General features: G+C 35.3%; 5 protein-coding genes across 15 annotated transcripts in view; 1 reads left to right on the top strand and 4 right to left on the bottom strand.

Annotated features, from left to right (window-relative positions):
- LOC136783331 (zinc finger protein OZF-like) overlaps nt 1-14352 on the bottom strand; it is a 64567-nt gene extending 50215 nt beyond the window's left edge. The window contains exons 1-2 of the mRNA XM_066743425.1: nt 14022-14352; nt 13045-13912 (exon numbers count right to left, since the gene is read on the bottom strand). Coding sequence (XP_066599522.1) covers nt 13045-13842 — 798 coding nt within the window. The 5' untranslated portion in view covers nt 13843-13912; nt 14022-14352. The remainder of the gene's footprint in view (nt 1-13044; nt 13913-14021) is intronic.
- On the bottom strand, nt 59-8206 carry Dmtn (transmembrane and coiled-coil domain 2 protein Dmtn). Of its 7 annotated transcripts, none has more exons than XM_066743357.1 (11): nt 7072-7865; nt 5696-5898; nt 5399-5621; nt 4899-5064; nt 4557-4785; nt 4359-4403; nt 4131-4213; nt 2888-3216; nt 2418-2818; nt 1864-2024; nt 59-1775 (listed from the first exon to the last, which is right to left on the bottom strand). In XM_066743357.1, the coding sequence occupies exons 2-10, from the start codon at nt 5836-5838 to the stop codon at nt 1868-1870; spliced, it is 1776 nt and encodes a 591-aa protein (XP_066599454.1). In that variant the 5' UTR covers nt 5839-5898; nt 7072-7865; the 3' UTR covers nt 59-1775; nt 1864-1867. The 7 variants fall into 7 exon arrangements, with proteins under 7 accessions (XP_066599454.1, XP_066599451.1, XP_066599450.1 ...); XM_066743354.1 differs by lacking the exon at nt 59-1775 and adding an exon at nt 7927-8206 and having other exon boundaries at nt 1860-2024; nt 7072-7297; XM_066743353.1 differs by lacking the exon at nt 59-1775 and having other exon boundaries at nt 1860-2024; nt 7072-7297; nt 7371-7863.
- On the top strand, nt 8576-12951 carry LOC136783315 (F-box only protein 39-like). 4 transcript variants are annotated; one of them, XM_066743397.1, is made up of 7 exons: nt 8576-9054; nt 10460-10701; nt 10783-10947; nt 11022-11248; nt 11321-11479; nt 11550-11714; nt 11786-12951. In XM_066743397.1, exons 2-7 carry the CDS (start codon nt 10478-10480, stop codon nt 11935-11937), a joined length of 1092 nt encoding a protein of 363 aa, XP_066599494.1. In that variant the 5' UTR covers nt 8576-9054; nt 10460-10477; the 3' UTR covers nt 11938-12951. The 4 variants fall into 4 exon arrangements, with proteins under 4 accessions (XP_066599494.1, XP_066599493.1, XP_066599492.1 ...); XM_066743396.1 differs by lacking the exon at nt 8576-9054 and adding an exon at nt 9062-9190; XM_066743395.1 differs by lacking the exon at nt 8576-9054 and adding an exon at nt 10161-10352 and having other exon boundaries at nt 11786-12251.
- Nucleotides 14353-14524: 172 nt separating the features above from the next.
- LOC136783303 (zinc finger protein ZFP2-like) lies at nt 14525-18836 on the bottom strand. The gene is made up of 2 exons (XM_066743364.1): nt 17649-18836; nt 14525-16509 (listed from the first exon to the last, which is right to left on the bottom strand). Exon 2 carries the CDS (start codon nt 16401-16403, stop codon nt 14820-14822), a length of 1584 nt encoding a protein of 527 aa, XP_066599461.1. The 5' UTR covers nt 16404-16509; nt 17649-18836; the 3' UTR covers nt 14525-14819.
- A 409-nt stretch (nt 18837-19245) lies between these two features.
- LOC136783281 (zinc finger protein 737-like) overlaps nt 19246-23611 on the bottom strand; it is a 33796-nt gene continuing 29430 nt past the window's right edge. The window contains exon 5 of one of the 2 annotated variants that reach the window (XM_066743322.1): nt 19246-21452. In XM_066743322.1, coding sequence (XP_066599419.1) covers nt 19913-21452 — 1540 coding nt within the window. In that variant the 3' untranslated portion in view covers nt 19246-19912. Of the gene's footprint in view, nt 21453-21502; nt 23557-23611 lie in introns of those variants that run through there. The other variant, XM_066743323.1, reaches the window with a different exon arrangement.

The following is a 23611-nucleotide window of genomic DNA, read 5'->3' as shown; positions in this document are numbered from 1 at the left end:
AAATAGCCATGCACACATGTGTCTGTGGTGGTTAATGTACATTTAACAATAGAGCGAATACCCGGATATTGTTTATTACCAGAAGGAAACAATCATTATGTAACATACTAAATAATTTAAAGAGTGTCTACTTAAAATACTACGACTAAATATTTTTTCAGAAAGGTTACCTAAGAATTAATATTTCAATTAAGATTAATGGTTTTAAGAGGTACATAAAACTTCACTAATAGATTGACCTAGGAAAATCATTTAAAGGTAAAGTATTATCCAATTCATTTTCTTTTTAAACGGTATCCCTTATTTTATATTGCTTATTCTTGTAGCTTATTTCCAGAGCTTTCCATGATTTAGTAATAATGTATCATTTAATCAAAACGTTTACGAAATACTCGAATCATACTATTTCCGCTAAAGCCCACACCCTTTTACAACTTCAAATTTAAATATTTCTTAAACAACTGGATTAAAAAGTATATTATTATACCTCGAAGAGCTTTGGAAATGGCTATAAAACATTGCAGAAAATTGGTTCTTGCATGGTACAACTGACTTTATTCCCTTATTGTAACATGAAAACTTAAATACATTATAGTTTAACCATGTATGAATCAATTTTCCGTTGTGAACATACAATAAAAATAAGAGTTGTCATTTAAAAAAAATTAGGTGATCTTTACATAAACTTTCGAGGTCAAATCAACAGTCCATCTTATATATCCCTTCCAAACCCATATAGCTCTTGTTAAAAATTTTTTTACATAGGTGGTCTCTCTGGAAAGATACTTGACCGTATCATTTCCAATGTAACACCCTATACATAGAAACACAATAAAAATGGACCATATTATCTCTTTTGGATATACGTAATATATACATAAAACATAAAATATTCACTGTCGATTATAATACTTTTCAGGATCATGATTATTAAGCTTAATTTTACGTTTGGCTTTTTAAGTTTATATAGTAACAAACTGTGTTTAGGATTATCGTTATAGATAGTGTAAAAGAATAGATAACATTATAATTATAAATATACTATAAAATTTAAATAATAGCTATCCATAACGGTATATGTGCCCTTTTTCCTATAATACATTATTGTTTAGTGTTGGGACGATTGACGTTATTACGATGATGGCTGGACCAGCCACAGACACACAATATATTCAACTTGCCATCATTTATATAAGTATATATAGTTCATAAATTTTACATTCATACAAATTATTCCACTACCCTTTTATATGAGTAGATCATAATCCAATGTCATAGATTATGCTTTCACTCTTTTTAAAATCATTCAACTAATAAAAAATATGAAACTAATGTAAGAAGCTCATGCATATAAGCTTCGTTATCTTTCACTCGGCATTTTAAAAAAGAAAAGATTCGCAGTATGCTATATTCTAAAAAAAATATGAAAATTTATCATAAAATTCAGACAATAAACATTAATTATGTCTTTCCAAAAAAAAAACATTACTGATCAAAACTGTATTTTATCCAAAAATCATATTTTTCAAAAACTATGCACAACAGCAACTTCTCAAGTAATGGTCTCAAAATAGATCTGCGCCACAATACTCAGCTTATGGATTGTAACAATATATTTGATGGTTTCGTTTAAGCATAAATTATCGTGCTCTCGCGTATACATATTATTATTGCTCCAAAACTACAGCGCAGTGATATTGTATCCAAAATGTTGTCCATCCTGAATAATTCTCTATCAGCATCACAGCAAATATGTAAATTTAAGTAAATTTTTTCTGAAAATCAAACAAAATAGTAATACAAAAATAACGTGATTCTAACTAAATGATAAAGTTATGATATCTTGGATGATTACTTACGTACAATGCTACTTCACGGCCAGTGTCTGCTTAAGATGGCGCATAAGGTGACTGCCAACATCGTGAACCTCAGGCCATTGCTTGAGCACAAATATTATGCCCAGCACGACAAATGTAGTCGTTAATATGCGCACCCTGCACATGAAACAATGAGGCTTAGTACAACTGCAACAGACATGTGAAAACAAAATAAAACAATGAGTGCGCTAACTTAAATCTCAACCATGGTGAATGCTGTATTTACGCTTCCGTAAAAAATTTCCCTGAATTTTCTTTAGTAAAAATTAAAATTTGATTAAATGAAAAAATAAAAATGATAAACAACTTTTGCAAGCTTAAGATTATACGTTATGATAAAAGGAATTTTCAGAGAAATGTGAATACTTTCATTTGCATAGGTACAGCACGATGATTATGATGCAGCAATTTGCTTGATGAGTTGTGAATGAAATATGTTGAAAGTTAAACAATGTTAATGATTATTTGTGATTCGTGTAATCATTAGTACATAATATTATTAGCTCTTAACTGATAGGTTAGATGTGTATAGAAGCCTACCTAGTTCTTAGGAAAGGCATCATGATACCAGCACCTGTCGCAACAAGGAGCAAAACCACTTGTAAGACAGTTAACACTACATTTATCAGTTTTACGACCAATGCCCTTGCATTACTATTATCGAGACCCTCCAGTGTGACATATTGTTGATGCTGTTGCTGCTGATGTTCCATTTTACATATTTTTGTCTGACAACTTTCCAACATCTCATGTATGTCTCTTAAACGATCTTCACTTTGATATTGCACCTTTTCCTCCATATCCGTGATAGTCTGCTTTAAGTTTTCAACTTCGTTTTGATGAAGCTCGGTTAAATCATTGATTTGCTCCTCGAGTCTCTCGCTGCGAAAACGTTCTTCTTGTAGAGCATTGGATAAAAAAGTTACGTCTTGTTGAAGAGTCTGTATAAAGAAAGAAGAATTAGTATAAATTTGTTTGGCGAGGAAAACTTTCTTAAAATTCATAGGAACCTTGAGAGCCTCCATTTTTTCTCTCATTCTGTCAAGATTTTCCCGATGTTCCTGCAGTTCGGCAAAAATAGATTTCAGGCTAAATGATGAGGTATTTCCGTGACAAGTATTAGCTTGACCTCTGCTAGCTGGGCCACTTTCGCTTGTCACACTGGAGCATTCAGAGCCTTCCTCGGACGGGAACTTCATAGCAGCTGCACTATGGGTGGATCCTAAGCTGCATCCCCCCGGAAGTGTTGCAGAACCATGATGAGTTTTTTCTTCCTCCACGCTACCGTTATCACCATTACCTGCACGTGGTGTATCGTTTACATAAAAAGTTGAGCCATCTGTGGGGACACAGAGGTCGCGAGTTAGAAGGTTATCCAATACCGTCCTATAGGCTCAGAAGTAGGTAGTATTACGTTGTCAATACATTTTTACGCGTTTTACCCTCACTTTATTCGACACCGTATTCCAAATGATTCTTGGATATTAAACATGAGCATTGGTTTAAACAACCTGTTAACATCTTCGTCGTTATTGTTAAAGACATTCGATGTATGAAGAGATCAATAATTCTCTTTTAAAAGCTCGGATAACTTTGAGCAATTGAAAGTATTAGTTGGTTATAAGCAAGTTAAGCCGATATTTTCAATAGTATTGGATAACTCATAATTAAGCATTATATGTTTAAATAAATGAAAAAACACCACCATTAAAATATATTGAAGCTTGTGTGCATTATAGCAATTCATCGTAAAAATAATTTAAAAAAGAAAGGTGCTAGGTACAGAAAATCATATATGATTTTTGTGTCCAATTAAAATGTTGTATACTTAAATTAAAAAAATAATCGTGAGTTAACTTTGGTATGTTACTTACTACTTTCAACTGCCATGATAGCGCAAAATATTAAACATATTTATAATGTGTAGGTACACATACACAATTTACATTAAGTATTTAAACACACATCAATTATCTTAGGAAACATTAACGTTGGAAATTTACAATAATTAACGAGTAATGACTTTCGAAGTCTTTACAGTATTATTGGATTACGTAAAACATTGAAATAGATAGTGTTGCAGCGAGAACGTGCATATTCTACTCTTTATAAAGAAGCGATCAGATCGATTGTTACAAAATTTATCTTAACTCGTGACAGTGCATGTTTGGAAGTTTGGACGAATACCACCTTACTTGAAGTCATAACAGATTATTTGATTGCTCAAAATAATAGCAAAAGAATTCAACTTACGTGATAGTGTGTTTATATTATCAGCACTTCCGAATTTATTTTTTATTAAATGAGCGAACTCCCTCGGTTTCGACATTACGGATCTGAAAATAAAACATATCACGAAATAAAATAATTGGTGCAATTTATTATTGAAAGATTGTGCATGTACTAGAATATTGAAAATAAAAGAGAAGGAAAAGAAGTGCTCCATTTATTGAAATTAGCATAATTACAGTAAAGACTCACCCAGAAAATCCCGTGATTCCATCTCTAATATTACCGCCTACATTTCTGAAAAATTCATAAGAGCTTTATAAGTTCAAAGCATTATGAAATTTTACCCGAAGCTTATATTGTACAAAGAAGATACAGAAGTATGCTAAATGCAATGATAAATAAAATAAAATGGAGAGAGAATTAAAACGGCAGTGCCGTGAGAATTACTTCAGTCCTTGTCCCATATCTCGCAACATTTCTCTTGGCTGCCGATGACTCGTTGATGCGCCGTTTATTTCATAGCTTTTTAGCTTTTTTGTGTAACTGTCTAATTTTTTCTGTAACTGGGAAATACTGTGAGCCGACTTCTGATTTTTTTTCTCAAAAACTGTTTTGATCCTCGGAAGTTGTTGCTTGTCTGCATTAGCAGCCAATTTTAAATACTCGTCAACGTTCTCTGCAATTGGAAAAAGTATTTTAACTTTTGATTAATATTTTTGAAATATCACAATGTGCTTGATGTAATATGAGAAGTATTTTGAAAGCATATACTGCGGAAAGTGTACTAACCATCACGAGTCGTTTGCTCTATTCGAATAAGCTCACGCGTTTTAGCGATTTTACTTTGGATATGCTCAATAGCTTGACGAACTCTTGCCGCACTAGAATCGACGTCATCGCTAATCAACTCGGATGAGCCATTCGATAGAAATGACTGTGCTGCATGATACTGCTCCTATAACAATGGATCAATTGTATTAAATGCAAAGATAATAAATTTATGATATGAAATAAATGATTATATTTTTCTCTGTTTGTAGAAATAACCAGTTTCCTATACTCCACTTGGAGCACATTATACAAATTGAAGTTACACCTCTTAGCTTGGGACCCCAATAGCAAAGCATTACTTAACAGTCTGATAAAAAACTGAATCCTTGATTGCATGATGTTATTATAATATAGTAAAAACTCAGAGAGAATCTACCATCACTGATAGATAATGCGCAATAAAAGTGAAATAATAAAATTATATTTAAAAATTTTTTTTTCACATAACAAATACATACAGACTCATCATCAGTTGGTGGATGTATATTTGGCACAAACTCCTCTGGTTCGGCAGTGACTGGATTAGGATTTGATTCATCCATTGCATCTCCCATTCTTATCACATTACCTGGTGATCTTTGTCTACTGCTTCCCTTCATACTGATTGAGCCTCCACCATTGCCACTAGCAATACCACCTCCACTGCTACCACTACCAGTACTTCCCTCTCTGGTTTGAGAACTGAAAGAATGAATAGCTTAATTAATTCCATTTCACATAGTTTTAAATAAATATTTTTTAAATATAATGATTACATTTGTGGGTTACGTGATTTTAAGTTGCGCTCCACAGAAACCAAATGATGCTGCTGGTTATTACTTTGAGATGTGGTTCCTCTATTAGGAGAAGCACTTCGTGAGCTATTCTTGCTTGATGTGGTAACCATCAAGTTAGCCATACCACTTCTTTTCTGATGAATAATTCATCAGATATTAATTTTTTATAGCTCACATTTGATCTGAAAATATAATAACAAACTTAATATTATTAATAGCATAAAGATAATATTTTAGATATGTAGATAGGTTTAAGCATTAAATGTCATAGATATAGATTTTCCTATGTAATCTTTTAAACATCAATTATCCATAGTAGTAGACAGCTACTTCTTTATCTTAGTGGATTAGTATTTAAAATATTTTTTTGTTACAACTAGGTTGATAAACTTATGGCAATTAAATTCTTAAGAAAAACAAAGACCCCAATTACAAGATAAACATTAATTTTTTCTAAACAAACTTAAATTTATATCTTAAAGCAGGACGAATTAACAAGAAGTCATCTGTGATCATTACTTATTTAAGTATACGCTAATTATTAAATTTCTCGATAATTTTATATCAGGCAGAGGCATACAGACTGTTATATTATATACAAGGCATAACATATCACCACCTATGACCCAATCTGTTAACCAATGAATCATTCTGTCATGGATTTATCAACTGATATTATATCCTACTTCTTTTTAATATATACATATATATATATATATAATTTTGCTGGAAAATGATTGTAACAAAGAAGAATTTTAATTTTATATAAATTTTATGAGTGATCAAATAAGTAAATTATGAATCATAAAATGAATAAACAGCAAAGAAAAATAATTCCATAAAAGATAATCAATACTAGATAACAAAAGAAATATTATGATAAGATATATCAAATTATTTCTTTGCTTGGAATATCTAGCTACTCAAAGTTTTATCACCCCCCAGATATTAATCAAATACAAAAAATGTTTCAGGAAAAAAGAATAATATGATAGAAAAAAATATATTGAATAATAGTTAGACACTGTCAAAGTTATATTTTAAAGCTAAGAATTCACACTTGATAGATATGTATATGATACTGCAATTTCACTACGTAGCTTTGAGATGGAAAATGTAAGGTACACATTCTGACGGTACATATTTTGACATCTCATTGTATATAATAGCAATTGGAATAATCATTTAACAAATGAAAGTTTTTAAAAGAGGATTTAGAAATAATGTAATAAAATCAGGAATCATAATTACAAAATTATAACATTTCTCACATATTTCTTTTCTTTGGAGAGAGAGAAAAAAAGAAGGATAGAGAGATTGTAATATGTAGCATAGAAATTTTTTTAATGACTTACCCAGTAGTTGACGTTATAACAGACGAAACATGGCATGGCAATTGATGGCAACAATAACACAAGCAGATAGATAGCAACGAGAATAGATGCACATCTCATGTAACATTAGAATTTAGCAGCGGGTAATTGATGCAAGGATCGTCGTCATTGTTTTCCACGGGTGTGTCATTGTTAACCGGTTGACAACTTAACGCATGAGAGACAATTTTAGGTATTGAGAGAGAAGCTACAGAGAGACAGAAAGAAGTATTGAGGCTTTCAATAAAGCAAAAACACTTGACTTAAAAAGTATAACATACACGCGCACTGCGTTACACTGAGCGAAACACAAAAATTGTTTCTACTTCACCTATCTAGATTATAGATTGCAAATCCCCTAACGTTCACAATACAATCAAACGGCAAAATAACTAACACTCTAACAAGAAATAGCCAGATCAGCCGCCTAGTCAACTCTCCAGCCAAACTCGACGTTCCGACTACGATGTCTCCGTGTTCTCTCAACTGTCAACGTCAACTGGCAACGCTTAATTTCCAAGGGTGGGAATGAAGGAGAGAGGTCAGGGAGGGAAACGGCAAAACCTACCATGCCCGACCGACCCATGCCCTCAACCACAGCCTTGTGCAGTCGTGCCTCGTTCATTTACAAAGTTATATTCTACAATTATATATATATCATGTTTAAATCCAAGATTCAACATTATTCTCTTCGAGAGTATCAAAATAAACGATGCATTGTAATAAATATCTATAATGTAATCACATCATTCCTATTAGAAATACTTTATTCGTCGACTAATAATACTACAAGGTGCACGATAATGGCCTTACAATCCTGTGATTTCGCTTTATTACCTTCGGTTAACTTCGGGTATTGTCGGCTCTCAAGTTCCAGACACGGTGCCTCAATCAACCTCGTATCGTATGTACACACTTTACACCATGCTTCGTAAGCCATATACGCTATCGCAAAGTACTTTTCCCGGAAAATTATATGCGTTATCCCCTGTGCAAAGCGGAGTTCTTGATAAAGTTTTTATACTCGTTCACTACACCTTTTTAGCAATCAGTAAAGTTTTTTTACAGATTCTAAAAATACTGACAATCGAAAGATAACTATGAAGGAGATGTTAATGTTATTGTTCGTCACTGAGCTCTTTAAGCTTGTCAAATAGAGAATTGCCGAATGAATTCTTGTATTGGGGACTAACGGAGTCTAATAAACTGTAGGGCGTTTCGAAGTGCTGATTATCTCTAATTGACATATCGTCATATCGATTGCCAACAATGGAGAAGCCAGCCCCTGAAAGTTCTACGCAAAATTTCAGATTCTCTAGCGTTGCCAAGTTCAAATAAATGGATTTGTTGGTGCTGCGTAATTTAACGGAAACACTTATGTCTTTCACGTGTTTCTTTACGTCGTTTATAACTGCTTTAGCTTCCAATTTCCACTGTTCCTCATCGAAAACCTGGTCTTGCTTTTCCGACATTATCGAAACTTTTATGTAATACTGAAGCCTCGTTCTTCAACGCCTTCTATCAGTTCTATCATCCAAGCGCCGAAAAAATAGCGCTGCTACTACACAGTTTCACTCACACCGGGAATAACATTGAATGAATCCGATGTGAAACTGGAAGCCGAACCAATCATTCGTTCGATGCCTTTTCCCCCTTTCCAGCACGATTCTCAATGAACACGTGCAAAGATGGATTGATTTCAGGGTCAAAGACCAAGACCACTTGATTATGTAAGATTTCGATTACTTCCTTCAAGAAGCGTCCGTTCAAAGATACACTTACAGGGCCAAACAAGTTTTAACATCCGAAACGAATGATTGAATCACATGGAAACTCATCAATGGGACTAAATTCTCCAGCTGTGCCAAATGCCAAGATAATAACCCTAATAACAATACAACGTTACGGAATGTGTGGTAGTAGCAGATGATAGTGGAATAGGTGGAATAGAAGCTAATAACAAATGTACGTACAGTACAGTATGTGTAGTCGTCATCCACACACCATCAAATCCATATGATCCATACCACATCGACGTCGGCTAAGCTACTGCCATCTGTGAAGAAGCGAGGGAATAATTTCCATCAATTTCTGCCTGTGTGTACGTACTACTGTACTCGTACTCTTTATAATTCGCATTCGCACGAAACATTTTATGCAATTGCTTTGCTTTGGTCTAAATCCTTTTCACGAGAGTACACTGATTCTAAAGTTAAAGTGGAGAATAGCTAAGCGACAAATCTATTTTTGCGAGTTAAGTTTTCCAATGTAGCACAAATAAGTATTCTAAAACAGCCAAAAAAGTTGAATATCTTGCATTAAAAAAAAAACTGTTTAGGACATACTTTTCGTATAGGCATAAAAATCTGTTAGATGACAGCACTATTTTTAATCTTTGATAGAATGATGAATGACATTTTAAGGTTACCTCAAGTTTTTAATTGGAATTTACTTTGAATATTTTTTTGTTAATTTGACGAACTTTTCAAATCCTCATATTATTTAAGGTGCCACTTAATCCTAGTAATATAATCCAATAAATTTTTACTCTGAGCCTGATGTACAAAACGAATCTCTGTGACTTTGTTTGCAGCAGTTTGCAGCGATTAATCGGAATTATTCGGAATACTCGGAATCGCTCGCACCACATTTGTTTGGTTGGACTTGGTAGAGATTGAACTACAAGTGATGCCAGAATTGGCTCTTTCGCAGCCAAAACACAGTCACGTGTCTCATATAGATGTACCTTTGTGATGTGTGCATGTATCCCCCTCCATTCGGTTGTTTGACTGTAAAAGAGCCAATGCTGGCGTCACTGGGTTGAGCCGTTGAACTCGGTTGAAGAGGTGCAAAATAGTTTGTGAGAGAAGTGAAAAAGAGAGAGAGTACTAAGGATCTTGTGAGTGTATTTTGTAGCCGTGAAATAAGCAGATAAAAGAGATTTCTCGTAATCGTATAGAAATCTTCATATCAATCAGTCATCACATTATCACGTATAAACAAAGGGGTAAAGCGAAACGACAGCTTCCGAAGCGGGAAGAGATGAAGAGGGTTAAAGCAGAAGCCGGGAAATGTGGGATCAGATGCCGGTGCTGATATTAACAGAAATATTCAGTTACCTGGATCGCGTTGATCGTGCCAACATAGCTCAAGTATGCCAAACGTGGAATTATGCTGTATCCTCACCGATTCTCTGGCGATCCGTCACGGTTTCCATCGATCGTGATTTACGCGGTGATTTTCCCCTGGCCGGAGAACTGGCTGTACGAGTCTCTACTCCTACCATATATTTATTAAGATTCCGTAAACTATTAACCTCTATTTTTTCATTTTTTTATTATATTCTAACTTTCTCGCTATTTTCTCTTAGGCAAAGTATGGCCAATACATGAGAAGTCTGGAACTGGCCTGGTCTCGACCCTATTATCGTAATGTCCTGCCAAAGGAAACGAAAATATCTCGATGCAGTCAAGCGGAAGCAGGTGTTGATTTCCTATCGACGGTATTAGCAAAGGACGTACAATTGAAAGAACTCATACTTACCGATTGGGTGTTTGGAAGCAAATGGGGCTACAGGGGAAAGCTTTTGTGTGCCCTTGCAAGCTTCCTTGGGTATTTGTCTCTCGTTTAACTCCACTTAATCACGCCGATGAACAATTATTATTTACACAGCAAATTGCTCGACTATTTTAGATGCCAGAACCAATTGGAGACTTTGAGCCTATTGAATGCCAATCTTGGAATAGGTGACGTATTAAGATTACTGGGACCAGCGGTCAAGAGTTCCAGCGACCGTTTGGCCTCTCTGGACTTGCGTGGAGCTTTCAGGGAATGGCAGGCGCCGTACCGTGACCCGAAGTAACTTGCAATTAGCAATTGGTATAGAACTGGTGAACTTCTTCATCGTCGTTCAATGATTTCTTTTTTTACAGATACTTGCGTCTACTAGGACGTCTCCATGCTTTGACAACCCTTAGATTGGATTATCCTGCTCTGTCCAATCATACTTTGAACGCTCTTGCAAGCACGGCTTCGAAAGCTCTGAAGATTTTACACATATCCGTTCGGGATTCCGATTCGAGACAGCACAGAGTCACTGATAACGCTTGGCGCGATTTGGCCCTTGCGTGTCCGCAATTAACAGTCTCATATACAATTGGTACAATTACCAATTCATTCGCCATAAACCTAATCTCATCTAGGCAATAACGCACATATTGCATTTTTACAGTGAATATCTCGCATTACGAGGACATGTGCTATTTGCTGTTACCGAGCGTCCCGCTCGCCAGATTTCACATGTTCAGTGGGCACGTTTGGGATCAAAGTAGATCGCGTAACTTCCGCAGCACCGTAAATCTACTTATTAATAATTACACGAACACTCTAGGTATTTTGTACAAAATTATTGATTAACTTAAGAAACAAGCATTGCAAATTCATGAAGAATTTGTTTTTAGCCGATGTGATGCTACAACTGCGTAATAATCGAGAACTACTGGATGATTTACTTCTTGCAATGCTAATTCGCTGCAAACACTTAACGAGACTGCAGTACGATGGAATTATAAGGAGTCTCGATACGCTTCGTGATATTTGTCAGCTCCAAGCAGAGCACAAGACTGGTTCGCTATTTTTTTGATCATCCTTGAATTGTATTTTCGTCGCTTCTTTCTAATTGCTTAGTTCATTTTAGGTTTTAAAACCATTCGTGTAAAGTCTCGCAGTATCAATATGCAAAATCATGCGTTACTGGATGATATCAATTACAATTATGAACGCAAGATGTTCGACCAAGGTGTGGATTTTCGCATTGAGGATTCGGCTTCTGTTATGTTTTTTTATTGAGAGTGCCTGCAACAATCCATTTATGAATTCTAGTAGTTTACTATAAAGAACGACAAATATTAATTGCTTGTTGCGCCTCAATCACCTTTTCTATCAACTTTATACAGTGAAAATTGTTTTATATATAAACTTTTATTTGTACCCTTTTACAGATTTTATACTCCTCGTTCCTAATAAATTGTCAAATATACTTATTATTGAAGCTTCTCGTAACTTTGTTTCAGTATAAAAACTGTACATCTATTTTTAAAGAATCTATAGTTTTTTTTCGATAAGGCTTATAAATAAAATATGGCACCATGAAAAGTGTCTCTGAACGTTCAAGTTTCAACGTAAATAAAACCCCCACATAGTATCGATTTTTTATTATAATACTAAGAAGAGGAGAAATCTTTTTATTAAAATATTACAAGAACCGTCTAAAATATTACTGTTGCAGAGTAATCTCCTTTCTTAAAATACAATATATTTAAACAGAAAACAGTATTGTAAGAAAATATTTTATCAAAATTTGCGTACTCGAGTAATATTATAAGGTGCGTTATATTCGGTGATGACTGACTGAAGAAATTAACGATGAAGAAAGTATATAATAAAATAGAAATTGAATGTTTCTCCAAAGGCGGCCGTACACTTTCGATTATTTTGCACGATCGTCATGGTACGGTTCACCCATACATTTTACAATTGAGAGTGTAGGACTTATTCACAGTTTAATTAGCTAAGTTGAAGCATATACTATAAAAATCGTACAAAATAAGCAAAGTACATGTATGACCAGCATAAAACTTTTAACAAAGATGCGGTTATTCGCTTCGATGCGCCTGGTGTATTGTTGCTGAGTCAATTTCATGATGCGTTTTCTTATGCCTCCTGAGGAGAGTTCCTGTGATAAAGCATTTTCCACAATCTGTATAAACGTGAGGTCTCTCGCCTTTATGATATCTAAAATGTGTACAACCAGAGGAGTCCTTTGACTAAAACCAATTCAACACTTTGGAGAAAGATAGGACTATCCAGTTATTCGCTTGGATGGACTTGGCCTATTGTCGCTACGTCAATTTCATGATGTTTTTTCTTATGCCTCCTGAGGAAAGTTCCTGTGATAAAGCCTTTACCACAATCTGTACAAACGTGAGGTCTCTCACCCGTATGATACCTAAGGTGTACCACTAGAGGGGTCCTTTGGCTGAAACCTCGACCACACTTTTGACAGAGATAGGGCTTCTCACCGGTATGAATTCGCTGGTGAATCCTCAAGTTCTCTTTGCAAATAAATTCCTTATCGCAATCGTTACATTTGAATGATCTGCTATTCGTGTGAGCTCTGACGTGACTTAGAAAGCGTTTCTTCGAATGCAGCTCCTTCCCACAGAAATCACAGAGATATTTATTAGGAACGTTCCGCGATCTATGACGACTTCGCATATGTCTCCAGAGCATCAGATCCTCCGTGAAAGTCTCCGTGCAAAATTTACACGTCAGACTAGTAACTTTGAGGCTGCTTCCTGAGGAATCATTATCGACGCACGTGTGCTGCATTTTTAAATGCGCAACTAAATTCCTCTTATAAAGATAAGTTTTGTCGCAGTGCTCGCATTTATAAGGTTCCTTCGTGTGGGTATTCACATGCTCGATATAGTCCACTCTGGATACAAAAGTTTTTTGGCATTTGTCACAATTGAACCTTGGTTCCTTCATGTGCCTGCGACGATGACCTTCAAGATTGGCTTTTTGGTTACTGGCATAATCGCAAAACTCACAAGCAAATTTCTTTAGTCCAGTGTGAATGAGTTTGTGACGAGCCATGTTCATAGGACTCTTAAAGGCCTTGCCGCATTCGTCACAGTTGAAGGCTCGCTCGATACCGTGCAAATTCTTCAGATGCTCCACCAATTTTTTCATATGAAAGAAGCGAGCGCCACAACTCACACACTCGTAAATCGTTCCTGCTTTTCTTCTGCTACTCGACCTCCTGTAAAAAGGAAATAAATTAGTCTATTATGTTTTACAATACTCGCTATCTTTTATGCATTCATGTTCGTGTGTAATAATAAGTACTATAGAAATGAAATCGTTAAAACCTGATTTTGCTTGCTTTTTCTGGAGACTATGATGGTTATAAACGTACGTTTCTTGGGCTGCTCCGAATCATTGATTTATTTCTATAAATATTTCAATTTATCTCGATACACAGCCAAGTTCGTATATGCACTTTCAATCAGTATAAAGTTTGAAGTAAAACTTTTCAATATTGGACATACAGGTGCATTTATCTTTGCACTCTTCTGAGAACTTAACCACACTAATTTTTTAACGCGTTTCTCAGGAAACAGTGTAGTTTTTTTTTTCAATTACTATTTTCATGTTTCACTCTGCTGTAATTTTTCACTTTACGACGCAATGTACGACATTCAGAGCTTATCTCTTCAAGTACAAACGTGAACATAAAAATCACATTGTTTTTAAAAATTGAATAACAGCACGCAAGATCGATTTAACACTTAAACTGCGAAAGGTTTGGCCAACGAGTCGAAATAATATTTTATACAAACATATACTTTTATTCAATATAATAATTCTCCTATACCAAATAATACATACACAGTATTCTCTTACGACTTTTCATGCTTATAATCGACTATAAATAAAAACCTATTAAAAAAAAGCATTTAAACTAAAATTTATAAACTCTTGTCGACAAAACATTTATCACTTTTAAAAAGAATATATATAAATAAATTATTATGTTACACACCAGGTGATGTATGATCGACTCGATCATAGAATAAGGGAATTCTTAAAAGAAAAAAAACAATAAAAAAAAACTTAAAAATCAGTTCTAATAGTCAAATAATAAAAACTGTGTAAATTTAAGGGTGCTAACAGATTTTGCTTTTGAAGCCAGGTTTATCGGAGGCTAAATCAGGATCCAGCTCCTTGATAACCTCGTTGATACAAATAATGGGTGACGGTGCACCTGTAGCTATATTATGAGACTTTCTGTGGCCACTGAGTCCTGGCTTTTGCCTGAACTCTTTGCCACAAATATCGCAAGCGTATAGTTTTTTAGAGGCATGGATGAGCATGTGCTGTCGAATCGTGTTGCGCTTTGCAAAACTTTGACCACAAACTTTACAGCTGTAAGGCTTGGCCCCAGTATGGGTTGTCATATGTTGTAACAAATCGTACCTAATTTTGAAGATTCTACCACAGACCTCACACTTTATTTCTTCCTTGTTTTTATGACGCTCTTGGTGTTTCTCGAAGCTCCTCTCCGTGTAGAACGGTTTATTGCATATCCCGCAAACGGTGTGAGGCTCTTCGTGCATGACCTTGTAATGTCTGTTCAAAGCGTGCATGTTCTGAGCGACGTGGCCGCAGACGTGACAAAGCTCTGGCATATTGGAATGATGTGCCTCAACATGGATGGTCAGATTCCTCTCTTGCTTGAAAACACTTGTACACTGGTCACAGTGAAAAGGGAAATCATTCTTGTGAATGACTCTATCGTGCTTGCCCAGAGCACTCCTGGTCTCTGCTTGGAATTCGCACTTTGGACACTGGTACCGGCGGTCTTCCGGCTTTACAAAGTTGTTCTTTGACTTTCCTTCAGGATTTTCAGTCTCGTCAGAACTATCAGGGTTTTCCAAACCTTCGGTCCTGCTCCCTCCTTTCTGCTCATTGTGAGTCAACTCGTGCTCCACTAATCTGTCCTGGAACTCAGTCCAGTAATCACACTTTGGGCAGCAATAATAATGAGTTCTAATGTGATGCAGTAGGAATATTTTCTCACGAAAGATCTTCTTACAGACGTCGCACTCGTATTTCTTCAGACATAAATACATATTTGGATCTGACTGGAAGCATTTACCTGCTAGTCTCGCTGAAGTTTTTCTATTGTAGCAACTATAATTTTTCCTTGCTGCTTTTGGTTTGGTGGTTCGTGCACTCTTTCTTCTTGGTACCTGTTTTGGTGCTTTTTTTATGTATGCAGAGACTGCTGCACCAGAAACATCGAAATCTCCAGGAATGGTGTCTTTGGTAGCTGGGATTAATGCTGGTTTTTCAATTCTTCCAATCTGCATTGGTTCCAACAATTCTTCCTCCTCGATTTTAATAACATCTTTAACGTCCACAGCTTCTTCGTCCAAGGTCGCTTCTTCGCACGTACTCGCAGCTTTATTCGCTACGTCGTCTGTGCTCAACAATTCTTTTATCACAGGTTTCGTTTCTAATTTGTTGGCAACTGTGAACAGAGTAGTTTTATTAACAATATTCCTCGGAGGAGCTATAATAGACTTGAAACTTGACACGAGCTTTGATGTGGGAATTGCCCTTATCTTTAATTTGCCCTTTGGGGGACCTAGTTTATGTTTCACAAATTTCAGTGGCTTTCCAAGTAAATTGGAAGGCAGATCTGCTGGGTTTACCAAGGCAATCTTGGCTGCTTGTAACAATTTCATCGTGGTAAAAATGGGGTTATCTTCCTTCAGCGTTGGAAGAAATTCTATCTCGTCCTTGGCTACCTCCCGATATACTTCAAAGTCCAGGGGATCATCTACAGATACTCTAAAACATTAAAAACAAATTAAACTGTTATTATAGCTGTCAAGAAGCATGAAAAGTTATCAAAGTAATTTTGTAAATATTTATGCATTATTTACAAACTTCACTTTTATACTCTGTTATACTGTTTCAACTAATCCGAGGGAAATAAGTCGCGGAAGAAGTTCAATTTACGATATTCATATAAACGATTCTTTAAGTTTATTGTCACCATATAAAATATAGATGTTTATGGAAAAAGAAAAATCTACATTGTACATTGTGTCATTGTATTATAATAATATCGAGGATTTCTCATTGAATATTAACAAATACCGCATTTATTCCCAATGCTTGGACAATGTTGAATTAAGTACTGTGTACGTACATTCACGACACGTGTATCGTTGCAGGAATTCAAATTATATTTTAATTTCATAACCGAATTTCTCGTTGAATATAATCTTCTGTGATTTTTTATGGTACTTTTACGAGACTATATATATATATATATACAGGGTGTCCCACGAACGATGGTCTTGCCAATACCATCGGATAGGGGACCAAAATCTAAGTAAAAAAGTTGTAAAAACTTTTTTCCTAGCACCCTTGGTTAAAAAGTTATTTGCAATTAAAGATTATCGATTAAAGTAGCCTTTCTTAAAGAGGAAGATTGTTTTGGTCGCATTTTAAGGCCAAAAATGCTAATAGATTCTGTGAATTAGAATACTAAGAAAAACACAATGCCAAACATCCACTTGAACATATTGGAGTGGTTGAAGGCCGATCGGCAGTTTTGAGTGCGAGCACCGTAAAAACATTCAAAACATAAACACACCATTACAATAGTCTCAAGTGGATGTTTGGCTTTGTTTTTTTCTTAGTATTTTAATTTACAGAATCTTAGCATTTCTGGTCTTACAATGCGATCAAAACAATCAAACAATCTTCCTTTTTAAGAAAGGCTACTGTCATCGACAATCTTTAATTGCATATAACTTTTTAAACAAAAGTGCTAGGAAAAAAATTTTTAGAACTTTTTTACTTAGAATTTCATACCCTACTCGATGGTTTTGTCATGGCCATCGTTCGTGGGACACCCTGTATATGTTATACAGGTGGGACCAAGCCTTTCTGTTAAAGTTTGATGGTATATTCCGTACTGGGAATAATCATGCGTTAATCCTGTGTGCAACCTGTCCTTGAAGGATTTTCTGCAAAAATTGGACAAAGCAATGGCTGGATTCCTGTGTGGCTCCTGATGAACTAATCAAGGTCACGACGAAGAAATCTGCTGCCACAAGTTGGACTCTCGGAAGCTTGGAACCTGGTCGTGTGCCAAGTCAGAGGTTCTCTTTGTGTGACGTCATTGCACGACTGGAAATGCTACAGAGAAACACTTCAGTTTTTATAATATTTATACTTCATACGAGCCTTCGGAAAGCACTGATTTTTATTAGGTTCACTGGAAACGTGACATATAATATCTATAGAGTTTTAACATAGTTATACTTCAAAGCTTTTTTCATTATAAACATTTTGTCGCACCTGTCGCAGTGATAAGTGTAATTGCTGGTGTAATCTTATATAGGGTGTATCACGTAATTTACCTCTAAACGTGAACTGAAAAATTTATTTATCTTTCATAATACAAGTCATATTAATTTTTTTCATAAGATCCTTCTGCAAGTACTTTCTATTTGGATCCTAAAAGGTAATATGCAAAAAATTGATATTTCTTATGGTTGTAAAGATAAAAAGTTGTTTATCCTCACAAATATAAATGATATTAATATTTTGATAAGACCTTTCTGGAAGTTTTCTGTTTAGATCCTAAAAAGTAATATGTACAAAATTTATATCTCTTATAGCTATGAAAAGATAAATGCAATTTTATGTCCACTCTACAGGTTGAATTAAGTGACACACTCCCTATATATAGTAATTCTTCAAAGTTAACGTTATTGTTTCTCTGGTAGTTACAAATAGAGAATTTGAATATTTTTTCTTCATGATGATTCACCACATGCAATATCAAGTATTCTTTTGATTTAAATGTATTTGAGCAATTGTCGCTTGTATGCCTGTGCTGCCTTAGCCTTCAGATACTCTAAAAGACTACTCTGTCTGAAGAATTTTCATTGGCAGTGAACGTTTTCCACGTAAGCTCTTCTCGAATGATCTTCGATAAGTTTTAGACAACTATTAGTGGTTTCACACTTTTCCCTTGATATTTTTCTTCTTTATTCATTTAATTCTTATGTTAGATGTCTTTGTTGCTTTAAGTTCCTCTCCTAATAGATCTGTGTGATAATCTAAAACATAAATTAAACAAATTTTTATATTAGTAATAAAAGGTTTATAAAAGAGATGACTTATTTTTTTATTATTCAACAAATTAGATAAAAGTTAAATGTAGGTTGTGCAATAACCATTAGATAATATTAGTTTATGAATGTTAACGTCTACTAATGATTTTATGAAGTTGAGCATTTTAATTTGTGCAGTACTGCATGTATAAACTTACCTGCATTTATCATAATTTCCTTAAAACTGTTTTAATGAAAATTGTTTAACACTGATGTAAAGAATGCTTACACTATTCTTGATTTTCTGCAGAATTAAAACTAAGCAACAGAAGTCCAATTTATATATATATATATATATATATATATAGATCCATTCAAAATATTTATTTTAAACTCAAAACTATATATACAGCATAGACACGATAATAGTACAAAGTGCAAAGTTTTATAAAAAATATTGACAGATCAAATGTTTATAATGCACCGCAGTGCAATTATAAATTCATTAAAACAAATTTAATTTCCAACATTATTTTAACTTGCAAAGGATAAGTATATGATCATAACTTACAGATGAAACATAATCAATAATTTTTAACACTAGACATTGGAAAAAGTTCAAAATGATACTCCAAGACTTCTTTTATCATCAGCATTTAAATAATTATTGTATTTTAACTGTACAGCAAATATTATACGCTATATTTATGCAAATTTGTTTATTTTCTACGTATTTACACAATAACTGTGTACGCAACGTTTTTAATATGTAAGATGAAATTTGTATATTCTATGCAAATATTTTAGAGTGAATCAGGTGTATGTACTGTACAATTTACAAAGTATTGAACATAATTTATATAACTCATACCTATGAGTCGGGTTTCAAAAATTAATAACTATAAAGCAAAATGTCAACGATAAAACGCAGTACAACTTTTTATATTTAATTTTATTTGAAATAACTTATTTAGAAGCGATTTTACGCGAATTTTAATAAAAAATAGTCATGATAAATTTACTTGAACGAGCTCCAGCAGTGACCAAATCAAGTCTCAACGCCGATTTATCGTTTTGATTTCACTTCTGTTTCTAAATATTAACAAATATCTGTTTCACTATAAAAATTCGTTAGAAGCATCGTCTTCATCGATTCGTTCTTCACGCTCCTTTGCATTAATCTCTTGAATGTATCCATCGGTGAATTTTTTAACTATATCAGCAATTGGCATGACAGGTAAAGGTGGATGAGTTCCAGGGTGAGTTTTTCTATGGCAAATCAAGCCAGGCTTTTGTGTGAAAGCTTTGCCACAGATGTCGCAGACGAACGGTCGCTTACCAGTGTGAATGAGAAGATGTTGCCTCAACTGAGATCTCCTGGCGAATGGCTTGCTGCAAATCAGACAAGAATGTGGCTTACTGCCTGTATGAACTGCTAAATGTCTTTTGAACGAATCCTTCTTGGTAAATGTCTTGCCACACTCGGCGCATACAATTTTTTCTCGTTTCTCGTGTTGCATCAGCAAGTGCTGATCAAGATTCTCTTGTGTTACCATCCTTCTCTTGCATATGTGGCACTCGTACTTTGGCTTGTAATGGGCCCACTTCTGATGGACGTAAAGCGACCCACTGTTTTGACATACCTTGCCACAAACGTCGCAATTCAGGGGTTTCTCTTTGTGATGGAATCGTATGTGATTGGTCAGATCACCTTTAACCTTGAACTTTTTTGTACAGAACTTGCACTGATGTTCGTATTTGTCGGTGTGCTTTCGAATAAAGTGAGATTGGAGGGAGTGCTTTGATCTGCACTCAAAGCCACAGGCATTACATGGATAGACCACGCTTTTAACACGTTTCCTGGACCAAGTTTCATGCTTCCTCTCCAAGTGAGCAGCAAACTGACTTTTCTTCAAAGTTTTATAATCGCAAACAGCACATATGTACTGCCCTTTCTCCTGGATGCACATCTTCTTCTTGTGAGTCCAGGCAACGTGCTTCCTGAAAGACGTTGGTGAACTAAACGTCTCTGAACATGCTTTACACTTTAAAGCACTACCTTTTGTGCTTTCTGACCCTGCTTGATTCGTCACTGATCCTGAATCTTTAAAATACTTGGGTGATAACAGGTCCTCGTCCAAATACTCTATGTCTCCTTCGTCGTCCTCCTCAATGTCCTCTTGTTGAGACTCATCAATCTTCTGCTCAGACTCACTCATGGTGTCAGTGGTGAGTCTCTGAAGAGTCACCATGCTACCATCCACGTTAACCTCGTATAAATCACCTGAAGACTTTCCACCGGCTTCATTCGTACCGTTTAATATTATTGGCTTGATATCCTCAGTCTCGACACTATCCTCTTTCAAGTCATTTGAGTCATTAAACAGATAATCGTCTCCATAAAGTTTCTGATCCGCAGAGTCATAATGAAAATTATCACCGCAGAGATACTCCATTTTTGCAACCGTATTCAATTTCTCTTCTCCCATATTCTCAATCTCTTCAGGTATATCCTCCAAGGCCATTGGTTCATCGTCCTCAGGTACAAAAGCGTAATAAGGTTTACCATCGAATTCGAGAATTTGCCACTTCCTCATTAAAACGGATTCCTTGTCATAGATAAAGATACCACGGGGTTTGTACGCTTCGTTTTCATATCTGAAACAGTAGATGAACATGTTAATCATGGTATAAGATTCTTATTATTGGGCGTGCAATTGTAAAACCGATAAACTGCTACATTTATCAGTCACCACACTAGTCCAATGTCTTTCTACTCACAAGTTTCTCATGAAAATTTCTTTTATGGTATTTTGAAAGATTTCAATGATGAGTTACATACAAATAATGATTACAAAAATTTAGATAGAAGCATCGATCTGTTCGTCGATGCTCACAAACTAGGTGACAAAGGTGTATTTCTTCTGGGGCAATAAATTAGTGCCATTCCACAATCTGGATCAATCATAGACAATACAAGAGTAACATCGTTCTTACGTTTGGAAAGATACTGATTTTATTTTCCACCATGAAGTTTGTTTTATTAAAACAAAAATATGAGTTTTCTAATTTAAGATACAATTTGATTTTCGAGACGATTCGCCCGCCATAGATACAACAATTCTTAGCAAAAGATTCCTTAATTTAAACGCTAATAATTTACTTATATTTATTAACTAACTGATATAATATTGAAGAAAATATCCGGCTCTGTATTAAATTAAAGAGTAATTCAATGTCTTCCTAGCACATACGAGATAGTACAATGCTTAAATTGAATTTATTTATATTTATAAGTAATATTCTTCCCGATAATATAAAAATTCTATATACATTTTAACATGGGTCGGTACAGATATTTCGAGCAGTTTTTAATTGAAAAAAAAATTAGGGTTTCCTGTAAGATAATTAAGCCTTTTCTTTTTTCATAAACTCGCTAATAATATGTTCAATGTGCACTACAGGTAAAGGTGGATGAACGCCAGGATGAGATTTTCTATGGCAAATAAGTCCAGGCTTTTGCGTGAAAGCCTTTCCACAAATGTCACAAATGTACGGCCGTAGTCCAGTGTGAATTAATAAATGTTGCCTGTACGCAGTACGCCGAGCAAACGCTTTTCCACAAATGTGACAAACGTAAGGTCTATCACCGGTATGGGTCATCATATGCTGCTTCAATCGATGATTTTCCGAGAATGATTTGCCACACTCCTCGCACACAAAGCTCTCGCGCCTCTCGTGCTGAAGCAATATGTGTTGATCAAGGTTCTCCTGAGTTACCATTCTTCTCTTGCAAATCTCACACTCAAATTTTGGCTTAAAATGCGCCCACTTCTGATGGACGTAGAGCGAATTACTGTTGGAGCAAGTCTTCCCACAAACGTCGCAGACTGCTGGACCCTCTTTGTGCTTAAACCTTACGTGCAATCTCATATCTCCCTTGACCTTGAATTTTTTCTCACAAAATTCACACTCGTACTTGTAACCTGATACGTGTTTGCGCTCGAGATGCTCTTTGAGGCGACGATTACTTGGGCATTTAAATTCGCAGATGTCGCAGGAAAACTCGTCAGATTCGTTGGTCATTTTAGCGCTGACTTTTTTGTAAGTCCTATGCTCTTCAGGATGTTTTCTGTTAATGTGAGAGTTCAATGTAGACCTATTGGTGCTTTCAAAGTTGCAGAACTCGCAAACGTAGGTCAAATCCTCGATTCCAGGCAACTGTTCTTCACTCGCTTTGTGTTCAAGTGCAATATGCATTTTAAAAGCTATCAAACTGCGACAAATTTTGAAGCATACTTTACATTTATAACGTTGAGCTTGATCGTGTACGGCAATTTTGTGTTTCCGTAGCAACTCCACAACTGGAAAACAAATGTTGCAATCTTTACAAGCATAAACTTTATCGTTGGTTAGACTCTCGTTTCCCTTCTCATCATTTTCTCTGTCTTTAATAGACCTTCCTTTCGTTTTTATTTTCATCACACACAGGTTTCTTAATTGAGCCACTGGCTCTTCTTCTTCAACCATTCTGCAGTCATCTTCCAGCATTGTTGTTGTATTGCTCTCACCAGCCTCTAGTATATCTGCTTCTTCATGAATAGAGATATCAGGACTGCTCTTGTTAATTTCTGTAACATTCGTTGAATGGCTCGCTGGAAGAAACGCATAATACAGACAACCGTCCAAGTCCACTATATGCCATGGCTGCATATGAATCGTTTCTTTGCCATATAGAAAGCGTCCTTCTTCTCTTAGGTCCCTGAAAATTTTACATTTCCGTTAGTTTAACATTAACTACAATACATTAATAATAC

Source organism: Prorops nasuta, unplaced genomic scaffold (assembly GCF_024137725.1).
Source record: "Prorops nasuta isolate Cenicafe-Biocafe unplaced genomic scaffold, Cenicafe_Pnas_1.2 PNAS00033, whole genome shotgun sequence".
Lineage (NCBI taxonomy): Eukaryota > Metazoa > Arthropoda > Insecta > Hymenoptera > Bethylidae > Prorops > Prorops nasuta.
The sequence above is the reverse complement of the archived record's forward strand: the minus strand, read 5'-3'. Positions and strand labels throughout refer to the sequence as shown.